Consider the following 17,230-nt stretch of genomic DNA (forward strand, 5'->3'; position numbering starts at 1 on the left):
TCTGGGATTATAGAGAACACTTCATATTCCTTCAGTCAGATTTCTTATAGTAAAATAATTTGTGTGTTAGATTTTTAAATGGATAAAATTCACATCTCCATTAGATTCTGTGTGCTTTCAGAGATTGTTATACTTGGACCATTTTATCAAGAATATGTCCCAAGTAATATGTAACCATTAAAATTGTTCAACAAACTGAGTTTGTTGTAAATTCTACTGTTGAAGTGGATTTTTGTGTTCCTTCTGTCTCGTGTTCTCTGTGCTGGTGCACTGTGTCCAACCATCCTTCCTGCAATATTTAATTTTAGGGGAAATGTGTTCTTCCAGAGGTAGCATATGTACATAACTTTAAAGTGCTGCATAATTTGCAGTGCATTTAAAAATTAAGATTGAGAGCTAAAAATTATTATGCTCTTGATTTTTTTTTTGATTTTTTTTTATACTGGGTTGATGCTTTAATCCAGTAAAAGGAATTTTATTGAACACTGATATTTGTTGGATAGGGGTTTAAACTCTAAATGGCACGTGTGACATTGAAGCTACTTTAAGGAAGTGTCTTGCTCACCTGGTCAAACACCCATTCCTCACTGCATTTTGCCAATTCAATCCATTTTAGATGTAACCTCGGGTATGGTGAAAGACCCACCGGACGTCTTGGACAGGCAAAAATGCCTTGACGCTCTGGCTGCTCTACGCCACGCTAAGTGGTTCCAGGTTCGGAACATCATTTTACTTTCTTCTTGTAGCCTTATGAGACACTAGTTCAGTTGCAATATACATGTTTGACTGTGTGAAAACACCCAAGGTTGCCCATGTTAACAATACTTTAAATTTAATGACCAGAAAAATGTTAACATAGAATGTTCAGTTTGGAAGAACTGCTTTATGCAGTTATTGCTGATTTGACTTTTTTTCTGGTCATTGAGAAGGCGACGTTGAAAGTTTGACTCGTTTTGAGTAATCATATGTTGTGTATTTGTAATATATTCCATAAGGCTGCAGAGTAACTTTGCTTTAAATAATGGAATATGTGTTTAAAGCTTTGTGTTTAGTTTTAAGACCTTTTCCTATTTCTTTAAGTGCATTAAGTGTAGGGAATGAAAGGTGAGAAGCAACTGTTTGGTTTAGTGACTTTGCATTCTGGCAAAGGCACAACAAAGAAACCAAACAGACTCCCTTGACCTTTCAGTCTCTATACATTCTTCTTAGACCTTTACTTTACTTTATTCTTTTTATTTCTAATATAGAAAGATACTGGATTTACTGTTACAAGTGAAGAAGGGTCAGAGTCTACAGGGGATCAAGAAAAGTTATTCTTGTATAACCTGTGCACTTTGACTTCTACCACCTTAAATTACTAACCCTGGCATAAAATACTGCTGTAAATGGCAGCTCATGGAATGAAGTTGTAGAGTGATTTGTTTCTATTCTGTATCTGAGCTTCCATTGAACAGTGGTGTTTTAGCCTATCAGTGAATCCTGTTTTCTGTAGGTGATGGGATTAATTAACATGATTTTGTATTGCTCTCAAGGCTAGAGCTAATGGTCTGCAGTCCTGTGTGATTATCATACGTATTCTTCGTGACCTCTGTCAGCGAGTTCCAACTTGGTCTGACTTTCCAAGCTGGGTAAGTAATCTTAAAATCACCCCCAAATGCATGAGTAGCAACATGCTGTTGCATTTCAGAAAATGCTGAAAATCCTATTTTAAATAAAGCACATACATCAAGAATTGGTCTTTGTTTTCATTCAAAGATTAATTAAATTAAATCCCTGAAGAGAACTCTGACTTCTGGTACCCTGCAATTTCTGGGGCTTGATTTTTTTCATAACTTATATTCTTCTACAAAGCAAATGTTAAAAGTTCTGAATTCTTTGGTAGCGTATTTTATACCTTAAGTTTATTTAGACAAGTTAAGTGTGATTATTTTTTATCAGTTTACTTCAAATTACCTGGTATTTTTCCTCAGATTTCTTTAAATTTATTTGTCAGAGGTACCTGGATAACTGTAGCAGCTCTCTGTTTCTACAAAATAGCCTTTCTGTTGTTATTGTCATTAATATCTGCCACCATTGCAAGACACAGTACCAAAATACTAGGCTGTGATTGTCTGGCTTTGACAAGGGGGTGCACTGGAAGTTGTCCAAGCCACGTCAGTGTAGATGTCTACTCAGACAAGAAGTTAGTACTAATTTAATACTGCCACCCCTTCCCTATTGCCAAAGTCCCAAGCCCTGCACAAGTGGATCAAGGCCAGACCATGCCTCCTACCTCCCTGTACAGCCAGGGCCAGCATTGGGCTGCTTCCCACCCCCTTCCCCACAGCTGGATTTAGCCCTGCTGGATTAGGCCCACCAGCCAGATCCAGCCTGTTGGTGGACCAGGTACTGTCCATCCAGCCCACAGGGCAAAAAGATTGAGCACCACTGACTTTAAAAACAAAGACCAAAAAAACCCCACTGCTATAGGGAAAAGAATGCAGAAATGCCTTTCCAGCATCAACATGATTCCAGGCTTCTGGGATCAGCCTCACAGTTTAAGTCCTTAACACAATGTTAACTTTTCTTTATGTGGAACCATGTATTAAGAAGTTTATTATTTATAGTTTTAGCTCAGTTCCAGGAAAACAAAATTGATGCTTCAGCTATTTAAAACAGTTGCAAGTGCTAGAGGAAAATAATTTTATTCTTCTGTTCTTCAATGAAACATACTTCCTAATAGTCCTAGACTTTGGTATTTAAGGGAACTGTCTGCAGAGAAGAAAGCATATAGAAAATTATTTTGTCTAAGTCAAACATTTAAAAGTTCACACATGCCCCAATTAGGGTTCTGTGCTTTGTAAATTCTGCTCCTTTGTGTTATATGCCAGGGTTTCTCTACCTTTTAAAACTCAAGGCACCTCTTTGTAAATTGAGCAGTGCCCTGTTTCAAAAACTTAGTTTTTATCACCTTCTCACATGGGCTAGGTGCTGTTGGGATGGGATGGGAAGGAGAAGGAGCAGCTGGGCAGAAATGAAACTTTGCTTATCTCCTTGGGGCCAGGCAGTGAATGGTGGAAGGGAGGAGGAACAACTCTGCAGGGATGAGCCTGCACCTACCTTCTTACTCCCTGCAGTACGCTTCAAATGATTTTGAAGTAGCACCCCAGCTGAAAATCACTGTTATATGCAGTATGCATTATTATCTTAATTGTTTGGGTCACATACTATTTACTGTATTACGGCATTTATTACCTATAAAATTTAGGTGTCTTGCAAATATGAACATATTGCTGTGAGATATTGGAGAGCCTCTGTTTTTACAGATAGAGAAACTGAGCCAGAGGTTTGTTTGAGGCCTAGCAGGGAATTAGTTTTGGAGCTAGTATTAGAACTTGGGACCTCTAGATTTGCAGTGTAGGTTTGCTCCAGACTGTGCTGTTCAGTTGCTGTTGTGCTGGCTGAGTTCAGTTGGAGTTGCAAGTGCTCCATGCTTCTACGTATCGGGCACAGGAGTCTCTAGATGGGCAGATTATAAAATGAGGAGCAGTTAGTTAATAACTATCATCAAGATGTAATGCTTTAATGTGTTCAGCATCAAAATGGAAGAATGTCAGAAGCAGGAATAGAATTGAATTTTTCTGTGTCTGACACCTTGTAGTCCTGAAAACATCCCTTTTTCTTTATGTAATACCTTGACTTGTTCTCTACCCAAATTCCAACTTCTAGAACAAACGGTGCCCAGCCGTACTGTTCTATACCTGCTGTACTGTATACCCAGTGAGCAGGGGTTTCCTGAAAAGCATGGTCTGTAATCATGTAAAGACTATACATAATGCATATCCCCAAAGAAACACTGACAATTTTATGAACATCTGTAACAACCCCATCACCATGTACTATAGGTAGTTTGAACCTTACACCTTCAGCTGTAGGAGTGTTTGAATGTGGACAATCATCCTCGGAGGTGAAATATATTATCTAAAGAAAACCTGGTCTAGCATAAGTGATGTCTCTTTCCAGAACCACTCCCTCTTCCCTTCCCATAGTCCAGGAAGTGGGCGAGGACCCTTCACCACATGGTACCTTCTGTTGCAATGTAGGGCCAAGATGGGTGGTGCATTAAGGTGCCAAATACAGCTCTCTCCCTCCACTCCTCCTGAAGAGGTTGTCATATCTCAACCTGAGGCATTACTAGCACAGCTTTGGCAGTAGTGTAAGTGGGCCTTAGGTTAGAAAGTTTGTTTTCAGTGTTTTTTGCATGTTGCCCACAGAGGGAAACCAGTGTGTTGGCCAAGCCTGAATGGAGTTTCACTGGTCAAAGAAAAAGCACTTTCTGAACCCAGGATTTTCCCCCTTTAAATTCTGGCAATAATGTCTGTTGCAAACAATGGAAATGTTAGAAGTTCTCAAAAGATCCCAAGAATCTTTCCTAATGGAAAGTATTAGGAAACAAAAGTAGAGGTGTTGCTCTTAGTCCTCCCTATAATTGCAAACTGAAAACTAAATTTGAGGAATGTTAAGTTTGAAAGGGTGCAAGAACCCAAAAAGTAGGAAATGTCAGAATTAAAGTTGTTTTTGTAACATGCATTCAACTTCTTTGCCTGTGTGCATTAGAACAGGGGTGGGCAAAATGCAGGCCATTCTATCTAGCCCGCGGGGCCCCTAAAAAATTTAGAAAATTAATATAGGTGACAGTGATCATCGTCTGCTGGAATTCACCATCCAGCGTAGGGTGTTGAGGGTTTATACCAAGACTAAAGCCCCTGACTTCAGAAGGGCCAACTTCAATGAACTTAGGAGATTAGTGGTGGAGGCACTGAGGGCCCAAAAGGTAGAGGACATGGGAGTCCATGAGGGATGGTCGTACCTTAAGGGGACAATCCTGCAGGCTCAGAGTGTGACAGTCCCTGAGAGAAAGAAGGGTGATAAGAGTGCTCTGAAACCCCCATGGCTCAGCAAAGGCATTTGAGAATGCCTGAGGGCCAAAAGGGAGGTGTACACCCGGTGGAAGGGAGGGGCTGTCACTAAGGAGGAATACTCCTCCTTGGCCCGTGACTGTAGGTGGGCTATTAGGAAGGCCAAGACGGGAGTGGACCTCAGGCTAGCGACCAGGATTAAGGACAACAAAAAGTTCTTCAAATACATTGGGAGTATGAAGAGGGCACCGGGTAATGTAGGGCCCCTGCTAGACTCAAATGGTAATCTTGTGGCTACGCCAGACAAAGCTGAAATTTTTAACAACTTCTTGCCTCTGTCTTCTTAGACAGGGACCAGGACAGCTCTCCCACCACAGGTAGGGGCAGTCTTGGGGATAGCACTGCCACAGGTCTGCGCAGATGTAGTTAGGGATCTTCTGGAAGGGCTGGATGTTTTTAATTCTGCGGGCCTTGATGCCCTCCACCCACGGGTGTTGAGAGAGCTGGCGGGGATCATTGCTGTGCCATTGGCCTGGCTGTACGAGCGATCGTGGTCCATGGGCCAGGTGCCCAGAGATTGGAAAATAGCTAATGGTGGTCTCCATCTGTTAAGAAAGGGAGAAAGGACCCAGGAAACTATAGGCCCATAAGCCTCACATTGGTCTTGGGGTAGATCCTTGAAGTAATTATCAAGGATCACATCTGTGAGGGGCCAGCAGGGGAGATCGTGCCCAGGGGAAATCAACATGGGTTCATCAAAGGCAGGTCCTGCCAGACAAACCTGATGGCCTTTTATGACCAGGTAACTAAATCCCTGGATGATGGTGTCACCGTGGACATAGTCTTTCTGGACTTTAAGAAGGCCTTTGACACTGTCTCTCACCCCATTCTCATTAATAAATTGAGTGGCTGTGGCATTGATGCCTACACAGTTGGATGGGTCAAAAATTGGCTGATGGGGCGCACCCAGAGAGTGGTGGTAGACGGGTCGTACTCGACCTGGCACGATGTGAATAGTCGGGTCCCCCAGGGCTCGGTCCTGGGGCCGGCACTGTTCAACATCTTCATCAGCGACTTGGATGAGGGGGTGGAAAACACATTGTCCAAGTTTGCCGATGACACCAAGATTTGGGGAGAGGTAGGCAGGATCGAAGGGAGAGAGAGGCTGCAACTAGATTTAGACGGACTACAGAAGTGGGCAGATGGTAATAGGATGGGCTTCAATGTAGATAAATGCAGGGTGCTGCACCTGGGGTGAAGGAATCCACAGCATACATACAAGCTGGGGAGCTCCCCCCTTGTGAGCACAGAGGCAGAAAGGGATCTTGGAGTCATTATTGACTCCAAGATGAACATGAGCCACCAATGCCAGACCGCAGCCAGCAAAGCCAACCGCACCATGTCGTGCATCCAAAGATGCATCTCAAGCCGGTCCAGAGAGGTGATACTCCCCCTCTACGCGACATTGGTCAGGCCACAATTGGAGTACTGCATCCAGGTCTGGGCACCGCACTTTAAGAAGGATGTGGCCTGCCTTGAGAGGGTTCAGAGGAGGGCCACCCGCTTGGTTGGAGGGCAACAGGGCAGGCCCTATGAGGAGAGGCTGAGGGACCTGAACCTGTTCAGCCTCAGCAAGCGGAGGCTAAGGAGGGATTTGGTGGCTGCCTACAAACTCGTTAGGGCAAATAGGAAGGGTCCTATTCCCCCCAGCAGCACCTGGGGTGATGAGGAACAATAGCCAGAAGCTGCTAGAGAATAGGTTCAGGTTAGAGATTCGGAGGCACTATTCCACTGTCAGGGTGGCTAGGATCTGGAACCAACTTCCTAGGGAAGTGGTCCTTGCTCCTACCTTGGGTAAATTCAAAAAGAAGTTGAACGAACACCTGTCTGGGGTCATGTGATCCCAGCGTGTGCTCCTGCCAGTGGCGGAGGGTCAGACTAGATGATCTGTTCAGGTCTCTTCTGACCCCAAACTACTATGAAACTATTTAGTTGCCCCTGGCTGCCTGTCATGCGGCCTTCGATGGCTTGCCAAAACTCAGTAAGCAGCCCTCTGCCAGAAATAATTGCCCGCCCCCGCATTAGAATAATCTTGCACAACTTAATCTAGGACAGTGATTCTCAACCAAGGGGACTGTAAGATCCTGTCAAAGGTAACACATGATATTAGTAAGGTTAGATAGGCAAACACCTACACATGATTCACAAGATGAACCCAGAGCTTACAAATAGGAATCCATAATGTCAAAAACATTCTGACCTGCTGTGTGGTATTTCTTAGGTCTTCGCAACAGAATAATTGCTCTACTGTTTTTTCCATAGTCACAAAGTGAGTGAAAGCCAAGAGCTGGCATTTTCTGAGGGGTATCTAACAAGGGATACCTTAAGTCTAAGTAAAGTTGAGAACCGCTAATTTGGGAAATCGATCATAGACAGGAATTAGAACATGATTCTTTTTAACTCCAGTCCAATCCATAAAAGAATTTCCTTTTTCCTGGATTTCTGCCTTGTTCTTTGAATTTATAATACATTATTTTAACTGAAACAGGCAAGTAAAAATGAAATTTTCTCAAAGTTATAAGTAGCTGCAAGCCAGCCCATAATGGAAATTGCTTAGGCCGTGATATTTGCTGTGTTGAGCTAAATTATTTTAATACATCTTGGACACCTACTGTTAAGAAGAAAATTGGAGGAGAGGAAAACTCTTTGAAACCACAACTCAGAAGACACAAATTCTGTATTACTTAAATATTTTTAGGATCTCAAGAAGCCTGCCACACACAGCATAATTCTAGGAGGTCTATGTTACCCAGTGTGTGCATGTGTGGTAGTGAAGTTCAGAAATTCACAGAAAACGTTACAAAGAATATTTTAAAATATGATAGCTGATCATGTAAGCTAATTTCTATATTGTATATTACAGTGTAGATTATTATATATGGACAAGTTACTCATGTTTCTATTTCAGATCTTACTATTAAATATATACTTGTCTCTTATAATGTGCTTTGATGTCTATCAACAAAAAGCACTATATGAGAAATCAGTACTACTATTTTCTCTTAGACTAATTTTTTCTGTGTGTAAATATATATAGTTCTGTTTTTCCTTACTTTTTAGCTAGATGCAAAATACTGTGTGTAGATTCTTGTAAAATGTGTACCAGGAGCTCCAAGATGATGGTTGGATTACTGCTTTTTTAGCAAAAATAAGAAAACAACTGCCTTTTCTTTTTAATTCAGGCTATGGAATTATTAGTAGAGAAAGCAATCAGCAGTGCTTCTGGACCACAAAGCCCAGGTGACGCACTGAGAAGAGTTTTTGAGTGTATATCTTCAGGCATCATCTTGAAAGGCAAGTTACATCATTCTAGAATTTGTGCCCACAGCTTACAATATATTATAAACACTACATAGGGACTCTGATAATGGTAATTACCCTTATTGTTATAGGCGGTCCTGGCCTTCTGGATCCTTGTGAAAAAGATCCTTTTGATACACTCGCTGTAATGACAGACCAGCAAAGAGAGGATATTACTTCAAGTGCACAGGTAATAAATAGCATAATGTAAGAGAAAGATTTGGTAGCATTTTTAGTCTAAAAAATATTCTCCTTCCTTAAAATCTGGGGGGTTTGTTTTTCTTCAGGAACTTGACTTTTAAGGTCTGTTTCTGCAGTTGTTCTTGCATAAATGCTCATCAGTTCTAGTAGCAGGATCAGTAAACATAGGGGATTTTTCTGTCCTCTGATCCCTGGGGCATTTAGCAGACAGCTTGGCCCCTGGCATAAATTAAAGTAGCCTTTAGGCTAGACGAGGCTATTTCAACACCCACTTTGTGCAGGCTAACTCAACGTTGTGGTACCAGAAAGATCCAAAAAGGGACTTTAATGGACCCGACTGTTACAAGCATAACATTTGCTACTGTATAAGTTGGGGAAATGATTACTGTGTTTCTATTTGCATATACTCGTACAGCACCTACACGTGTGCTTGGATGCCTGCTCCGATGTGTGTTAATTAGCATGTCCTGGAGCAGACTATTAATCAAGTCTGCTGGAACATTCTAAAGCTTGTTGAATGAGCTTTAGTTAAGGCACCCTTACTGCCATTTTGAAGTGCAGGACACAGAATACACAAGACACTGTGGGCGCTTTAATTAGAGTGGCTCCAGAGAGCTGCTGTAATTAAGATGCCCTCTCCCCACCCACTTCAGAGCCTGTGTAAAGGCACCCATAAAGATGTTCATATAATACCAATATGCTTTTTAAATTTAGAGTTATATTAGAAGAATAGTACCCTAAATTAATTTGTATAATCTTTCACATTATAACAGACCTGGTTTATGGAGCAAATGTTTGTTGCCTAACTTAAGTTTGATGTTTGTTTTTAATAGAAATGTCCTTTTATTTCTTTTTACTAGTTTGCATTGAGACTCCTTGCATTCCGTCAGATACACAAAGTTTTAGGAATGGATCCATTGCCACAGATGAATCAACGTTTCAACATCCATAGCAACCGTAAAAGGAGAAGGGACAGTGATGGAGTTGATGGCTTTGAAGCAGAGGGGAAAAAAGACAAAAAAGATTACGATAACTTTTAAAAATGTCTCTGAGCATTAAGACCAGAGATGATGATAAAAGTCCATTTGTTGCCTGACTTACTTTCATTCATAATAGTGTCTGTTTAAAACATCTGGAAGATTAATTTTGCAGAAGAACACTTAGCTCTTCTACGAATTCTAAACTTTCAGTGGATGTGCTATATCAGACAGGTTATGGATAGAAAGATAACAAATGGAAGTTTTGTGCTCTGATTTAAAAAGAAAATAGTTCAAGATTTTTTCCCTTACTTTTTCTTTAGTCATATGTTGCTAATTTCCCAATTGTTTTGTCCTGTTTATTAACTAGTGCTTCATCATCTTACATCCTGACTGTATTTAATGCAGCATTTGTGCTTTGGTTGCTATGTGTATTTTGATATTTTATTTAGAGGTTTTTTGTTTGCCTTTGACACTAGCTGTATAAGTTACTTTGTGTTAGATGTTATATACAGCTTCCCCTTCTACTTAATATTTTACAGCAGAAATTTTTTTTGTAAAGTGAGACTGCAGGATTATGTTCTTTTCTAAATGTGAAGGATTACAACACAACTATCCTGCCATTTGAGCGCTCTGAATTAAATGTTTCTGCCAATCTTGTGACATTTGTCTCTTTAGTGTGATATAACGGTGTAATTAAGACAAATTTGTGTTAATCTAATCAGGTTTGCTGTTAGTTGTGCATTAGCAGTGTAAAAGCTAATATATACAGTATGGTCTTGCAACAGTTTTAAAGCAGCTGCATTATTGATGAAAAAAAAAATTGCATGATGTTTTTGTTTTTAATAGAAGGGCTTTTAAAACTATCCTTTTAGTTTAATGCGTAGGTCTTTGTATGATTGACTTTGTGACATAGCAAGGCCAAAAAATAACTTTCTGAATTTTTTTTCTTAAGATGCAAGTAAAAGAGGGCATTCTCCCATTTGGACAAAGTTAGTAGTTGTTTTCAATAAACTTTGTCAGTGTGATACTAATGCCACTTCTTAGCCCTTAAAATAAGTGTTTGTCATATCAGTGCCTGCAAATTTACTCCTTATAGCTATTCCTGTATACAATTTCTGTAATTTTCAGTAACTTAGAAATTAAAACTAACAGAGTATTGCTGACAAAGCAAAGGTTATCAAAGAAAAAACCCAGAAAATTATTTGATGTGGCCATAGTGTATGCTTATGTCTCCTTCTTCAAAAAGCTAAGTATAGCAGTGGTGTAAGTAAAGTTACATCATACTGTTGATGTATGCTCTGGTACACAGGTGTGATTTGTTGTCACAGCACTACAGTGGAATACACAAATAAAAACTAAAATTTATTAAATGACTAAAGTGCATTATACAATGTAAACTGAAGTTTCGCTCATTCTGTTTGGTGTGTACTATGCTTAGTTGCAGACCTATAAAACACATACTTTAATATTGACTAACATTCCTATAACTCCTTTACAAATGGCTGTAGGAGAATGCTAGATATTGCAAAAACACTTGTTTCCTTAATAAAATAAGTTTAAAACCTTGTTTGAGGTCAAACTTCTTTGACCTTTTTAGCAATTTTTTTCTCGTACTTCAGAATAAACTGGTGAAACTCCCAAATAATTAGCACTGGGGCCTGTGGAAAACAGATACAGTATTTAAAAAGGAGAAGAGAGTGTGACAGAAGTTTAAGTATCCTATGATTAGCAAAGAGTGCCACTTTAAAAAAATAAGTAGGATGCTACTGGTCAGCAAATAAAACCTAAATAGAAAGCTTACACTGTGCAGAAATGATTTCATAAAGTAATTTTATATTGGAAAGAATTAGCACATGCTTAAAATTATTTTCAATAGAGAGATTTCACTAACTTCTTTTATGCTGCCTTGATCTTCAGCTTAGCATTGTGCAGTTGCTTGTGATCTTTTGTTTTTGAAGGTGAAAATGTCTTGCTGCCATGGTGTCCATCACTACTTATTCTGAAAGTTACTTCATACGTGACACTTCAGGTACTCTTCAGTGTGGCCATTTCAACTCCATACCAAAGTTTCCTTCATAGTAAGATACGCTATTAGTTCATTCATTTGACCCTATACTTCAAGATGAAAAGGCCACAAATGATTTTTGGATTTCATGCATTTTTGTTCAGCTGGCTTCTATCTCTTAACCAGTTTCTGGATGTTTGAAATACTGTATACTTGAAATGATTCCACATTAAACATAAAGCTGTGACAATGATTTTTTGATCTGCGTGGTAAAAGAATGGATGTGTAGTAATTGTTTGGGCTTTTTTTTTCTTATCCATTATTCATTTCAAGAAGCTATTTACACTTTAAATCTTTTATTTACAAAACAACAGCTAAGACTTTTGCAAACAGATTTAGCAACTAAACTTCTGAATTATGAGTACTTTAACACTGAATAAGTAATACCAATGTGCAGTGCAAAATTACTTAGTATTAATTACTCTTTATTTAACAATGTTATATTTGTAATACCTCTAAGAGCAGGAGAATCCTAAAGAGCAACAGTACCAGCTTTCCCTCCAAAGTTCCTCATATAGAGGAACCATTCCTGAAAATGAGACTAGTTAAAGGTCCATAACTGTTGTTCAGACTTACAGCAGTGAACCAGTGCATCTTACCTAAATGCCCATTACAATTACTATAAAGCAGTAGTTCTCCAACCTTTTTTAGACTCAAGGAACCCTTCCATAACTTCTGTGAGTTGAGTGACGCCCCATTTCAAAAGCCAAATTATTTATCGTAGTGCTTGCCTTGTAGTGGAGACGGGGGAACAGCCAGGCAAGGAGAGCCTGAGCCTGCCCTTATCTGCATATCTTCACAATTTCTGCAGCACACTTCAAAGGATCTTATCTTATCATAATGGAGAATCACTAAAGCAAAGGTTTTCAATCTTTTTTTCATTTGCAGACCCCTAAACAATGTCAAATGGAGGCGTGGACCCCTTTGGAAATCTATCGTGTGTATAGTAAACATAAGTAGCTAATTACTGAAAACTGTTTTGTTAAAAGTAATTTCAACAACAACATTAACAATAATACAGTTTTGTTTGAACTCACCATTTTGTTGTCAGTTCGAATGAGGTGGTTGAGCTTGCTTGGCAAAAAGCATGTGAAAGTTTGGTAGGATAGGTGATAGTTTCAGTCTTAGACCTTCAACATCCAATTTGTTTTAGTGTTGCATTTTTATTGATACTAAGACTGAAAATCTACTTTCACATAAGTAAACAGTGTTGAACGGCATCAAGACTTTATTGTCCTTATCTGTCAGATCAGGGTACTCCTTTTTGATTTTTCAACCAGAATCAGGCCATAGGTTCCTGCCTGAATTCAAGTTTTAGTTCTCATCACAGGATAACTCAAGTAAAGCTCCTCTTCAGCTGTTAGGACCTAGAGTTGCAATCTGCTACAAAAGTGTTACGTGTCTACTCATTCTCATTGCCCATTTCGGGAAAGCACTGGCAAAACTGAGATTTGAGCACCTTCAAGTGTTCTTTGGTTTCACTTTTCACATCATTGTCCAGTATCAACTTGTTTTCAGCCAAAAAGCTGTCAAGGGTTTTGAATGTATCAAAGTTGTTTTTTTCTTACTTGAGAAACCCAGAGTTGAAGCCTCTTGATGAAAGCCATCAGGTATACAGCCAACCATTCACCCAGGAATTCCCCTAGGTTGGCATGTCAAACCCTCACATGTTCACATGTATTAAATGTGCTGTAAAAAATAAAAGTTTGGGCATAGGAGATATCCCTATAACCCACCAGACTTTTGTTGGTGGCTTCCCATCAGTTTTGCAGGACCTATCCTCTCACTAAAAAATATGTGTTCTTATTGTTCCAAATAGTTTTCCATAAGTGTCTTGAGACCGTGCCAATTTTCCCAATGGAAACTCCATCCAAACTGGTTTGCATATTCTCTTGCACTCTCTCTCCCCCTCACATTGATCTGTTACAGTTTGTCGATTGATATCGCTGGGCGAGCAGCTGCGCTGTGGGGCTGCAATGTCACTGAGTCCCACATGGAGCAGCAGCTGAAGCAGGATGAGGTGGGGCTGCCCAGCCATCTCTGCCTGCTGGTGCTGAGCTGCCTGCTGCTGGAGCTTGGGCAGCCTCTGACCACAGGGGAAGCACCAGCCGCACTTCCCCTTTTGGGCAGGGGGAAGTGCTCTAGCCTTTGCTCTAGCCAGTTTTCTATCCACCTTGAAGTCCATTCGTCCAACCTGTACTTCCTTAGCCAGGTTGCGAGAATATTGTGAGAGACAGTATCAAAATCCTTGCTAAAATCAAGGTATACCACATCCACTGGTCTCCCCACGTTCATGGAGCCAGTCATCTTATCATAGAAGGTAATTGGATTTTTCAAGCATGACTTGTCCTTGGTGAATTCATGCTGACTGCTCCTAATCAACTTCTCCAAGTGTTTAGAAATGGATTTCAGATTTTCCAGGAACTGAGGTGAGGCTGACTGGTCTGTAGTTCCCTGGATCCTCCTTTTCCCTTTCTTAAATAAGGGCGCTATATGTGCCCTTTTCCAGTCATCCCAGACCTCTCCTGATAGCCATGAGTTTTCAAAGATGTTGGCCAGCAGCTCTGCTGTCATAGCCATCTCCTTAGCTCTTTGAAGAAAGCCTCGTCCACCACTTCCTCCTGGTGTGGTGGTCTGTAGCAGACCCACCACAAACTCACCCACGCTGTCGTAAGTATAGTGCCCTGTATTTGGAGAATAACAAGCATAACATCTTTATTCAGAAGAGGGAAGGAAAAGATCCTAGCAAACCAAGTACTAAGGAAGATTTCAAGGCAGATTTTCAAAGAAACGATATCAAGGGCATGGAGGTCAATTGAATACAATGCAAGATAGTTTTATTAAATTAAGCTAATGGCTATAGGCAGGTGGTCACTTCTTGCATTGAAGTTCTTAACACTTAACTACAGTGAGCCTAATCTACAAGATTTAAGCTAATTTCACAGAAATACTTAGTGCCAGAAAACTGCTGAGGCTGGATTGTACGTGTGTTGCAGCCCTGGGCCTGCAGAGGTATGCAGTAGGGCTGTGCAAAATTTCGGCAGCCATTTTGTTTTGGAGGTGTTTTGGGCCGTTTCAGCACCCAAAACACTGAATCCGAATAGAAACAAAACGCTCAAAAGCATATCTGAAACAAAACAAGGCATCCAAAATGTTTCAGAAATGTCTTGGAAAATTTCAGAGCTTTGAAGCCAGACTTGCAGGAAAGCAGCTGTATGCTGCTGCCCTGCCATGCGACTCAGCTCTGCAGGGAGCATAGATCTGCACTGGGGGTCTCCTCGCTGCCGCTGCCTGCCCTGTGCTGCCCTGGAGCAGTGGTGGGAGCCGCCAGGCAAGCAGCTCCCGGACCAGTGGCACGCACTGGCAGGAACTGCTCCCCCCCGCTTCCTGCCCCTCAGATGAGCCGTGCCTTTGCCCCATGCTCTCCTGCCCCAACTGGGCAGCACTTGCCCCAGCCCAAATCCCTCCTTTGTTGCAGGGGTGTTGATCTGCCCCCACCCCCCATGCCTCTTCCCGACCCCCTCCCCTTCCAGACTTACCAGTTGGATGCAGCTGTATCCAATGTGGTTTTCAACCTTATTTTATTTGTGGACCCCTAAAAATTTTGGAATGGAGGTGCAGACCCCTTTGGAAATTTCAAATGAAGGTATGGACCCCTTTGAATTGTAAGTGTGGGTATTCATGTACTTTTGATTGATCTTAGCCATCTTTTGCAGACCCCTTAGACATGGTCTGCAGACCCTTAGGAATCTGCAGGCCACAGATCAAAAACTACTGGTGTAAGCCAATGGTGTTCAACTTTTTGGCCCCATGGACCAGATCAGTGAAGCCAGACCAGTCTGCAGGCCAGATCAGGCCTCAGGCCCCATGCCACCCTCTCCCATCCTCTATTCGCTGGGACTGGGCCCAGCACTACCCCCTCCCTAGCAGGACTGGATCCTGGAGGCCCACTGCCACCCCCTTCCACTCTTCACACACTAGTATTGGATCCCTGAGGCCCTGCACCACCCTCTCCTGCCCCTCATGGGCTGGGATTGGGTCCTGGCGACCCAGTGCCACTCCCTCCCAGACCCCATGTGCCAGGAATGGGCCCTGGGACCTGGTGCCACCTTCACCTGGCCCTGTGTGCCAATCAGTGCACACAACTTGGGGCTCCCCACGCATTCAGAAATTTGGCAGCAGGGGAGCAGTCATCTCTCTCCCACCACCAAATTTCTAGAGCTGTGGGTAGTCCGCAGGCTGGATGACACAGTGTCATGGGCTGGGGTTAAGCATCCCTGATCTAAGCAGAACCACAGTAGCTGTATAAGGATGATTCTGGGGCAGGGATCATGAGAGCTGCCTCTCAGCAGAGCTACTTAGCCCACCTGCTGCACTGTACTAAGGCAGCTATACTTCTTCCCATTTGGGAGGCAGTGCAGCATCCAACACAGTCTTCTAACCATGCACAACCCTCCTTGTATCCACCACAGTCAGCTCAGACATTTGCTTAGAAAACTGAGTTCTGTCAAGTTCATTGCATATGAATCTTACCAGACCTTGAAAAATGAGGGTCCAGTCTGCTCTGGGTGGGCACGAATAGTCCTGTTTCACTGTTCCATGGAAGAAAACATTTCATCTGGTGCCTGGGTCCCCTTTTTTCACTCAGTGTCCCACTTGGTTGCTCCTTTCCACCCCAGCTTTGTGTTAAAGCCATAGAAAATACCTGCAACCAAAGTTATGACTGCAGGAAACAACATGCAAGTTATGCCACACAGACAAATACTGCAGGTTGTAACCGAGGACTGGAACTGGTTCCCACTGAATTCCACTGCCTTCAGCTGATGCAGGAGCAAGCCCTGACATCTTACGGAGCAAGGCTTGAGAGAACACAAAAGTATTTTGCCAACTGTGCTCCCAAGTCTGCCCTCAACCAGTTTTACACTGTGAAACTTTGGTGTATTTACATTGCAGAGGACAGAACTGGATGCTGTACAATCGTTCTTTTTTTGGAAACTTCCAGTATTCTTTGATGTTAATTTTTATTTTCAAGGTTGCAGGCAGAAAACAATTCAACACCAGAGATTTTAGCTATTCTTTAAAGCTGGGGTTGAAACTCAAGGAATGCAGTTCTTTTCTTTCTCCAGGAAGAGGTACACTTGTGTCGACATGAGGGTAGGGCTCTGTTTACTTTTCAGTGTCTCGTGTTCTTATGTTTTCCCATTGGATAGGATGGAAGGAGGGACAAGCATGGTAACTGCTAACAATGGCTATTTGAAGGAGCTACCTAATTTTTTTGGTTTTGATTCCAGTTACTTATACTATAGTGTATAAAGTTATTTTTATTTGTGGCAGGAATAATTTCACAGTCAATGCAACATGTAAAGGCTGATGAGTAGGCTAGCTGTATAAGACAGGGAGGTTTATTGCACCATAGCAGTGGAAAGGTAAATCTTTCCAGGTAACCTAGACACCTAGGTAAACTGAGACTTAATTAACAACTCATGCTATGCTGTGTCCAAAGATCAAATTCCACTGTGGTTATGGCATGCTAGCACAGTTTCACTGCTTTGATTTGTCAGCACCAAGCATTTCTTGTGATATGTTACTGATTAGGTTTCAGAAAATTATTCCATTTAACCTTTGGAGTCATTTTATGAATAAATCATGTAAGACCTACTATTTGATTATCATTAGCTATCCTCACTGTTGCAAATCCAAGCCTTATTTTGCCACCCTTATTTTGT

The 17,230-nt window shown here is 41.5% G+C and overlaps 2 protein-coding genes across 4 annotated transcripts in view; one reads left to right on the plus strand and one right to left on the minus strand.

Annotated features, from left to right (window-relative positions):
* Window positions 1–11,005, plus strand: part of ZFR (zinc finger RNA binding protein) — a 67,677-nt gene extending 56,672 nt beyond the window's left edge. For all 3 annotated transcript variants that reach the window (XM_006267760.4, XM_006267761.4, XM_059725242.1), the window contains 5 exons: window positions 617–714; window positions 1,533–1,628; window positions 8,141–8,252; window positions 8,351–8,448; window positions 9,320–11,005. In XM_006267760.4, the coding sequence (XP_006267822.1) occupies window positions 617–714; window positions 1,533–1,628; window positions 8,141–8,252; window positions 8,351–8,448; window positions 9,320–9,499 (584 nt within the window). In that variant the 3' untranslated portion in view covers window positions 9,500–11,005. The remainder of the gene's footprint in view (window positions 1–616; window positions 715–1,532; window positions 1,629–8,140; window positions 8,253–8,350; window positions 8,449–9,319) is intronic.
* The window catches only part of SUB1 (SUB1 regulator of transcription), a 180,141-nt gene that overhangs the window by 103,181 nt on the left and 59,730 nt on the right, over window positions 1–17,230 (minus strand). The window lies entirely within an intron of this gene.

This window comes from Alligator mississippiensis, chromosome 3 (assembly GCF_030867095.1).
Source record: "Alligator mississippiensis isolate rAllMis1 chromosome 3, rAllMis1, whole genome shotgun sequence".
NCBI lineage: Eukaryota > Metazoa > Chordata > Crocodylia > Alligatoridae > Alligator > Alligator mississippiensis.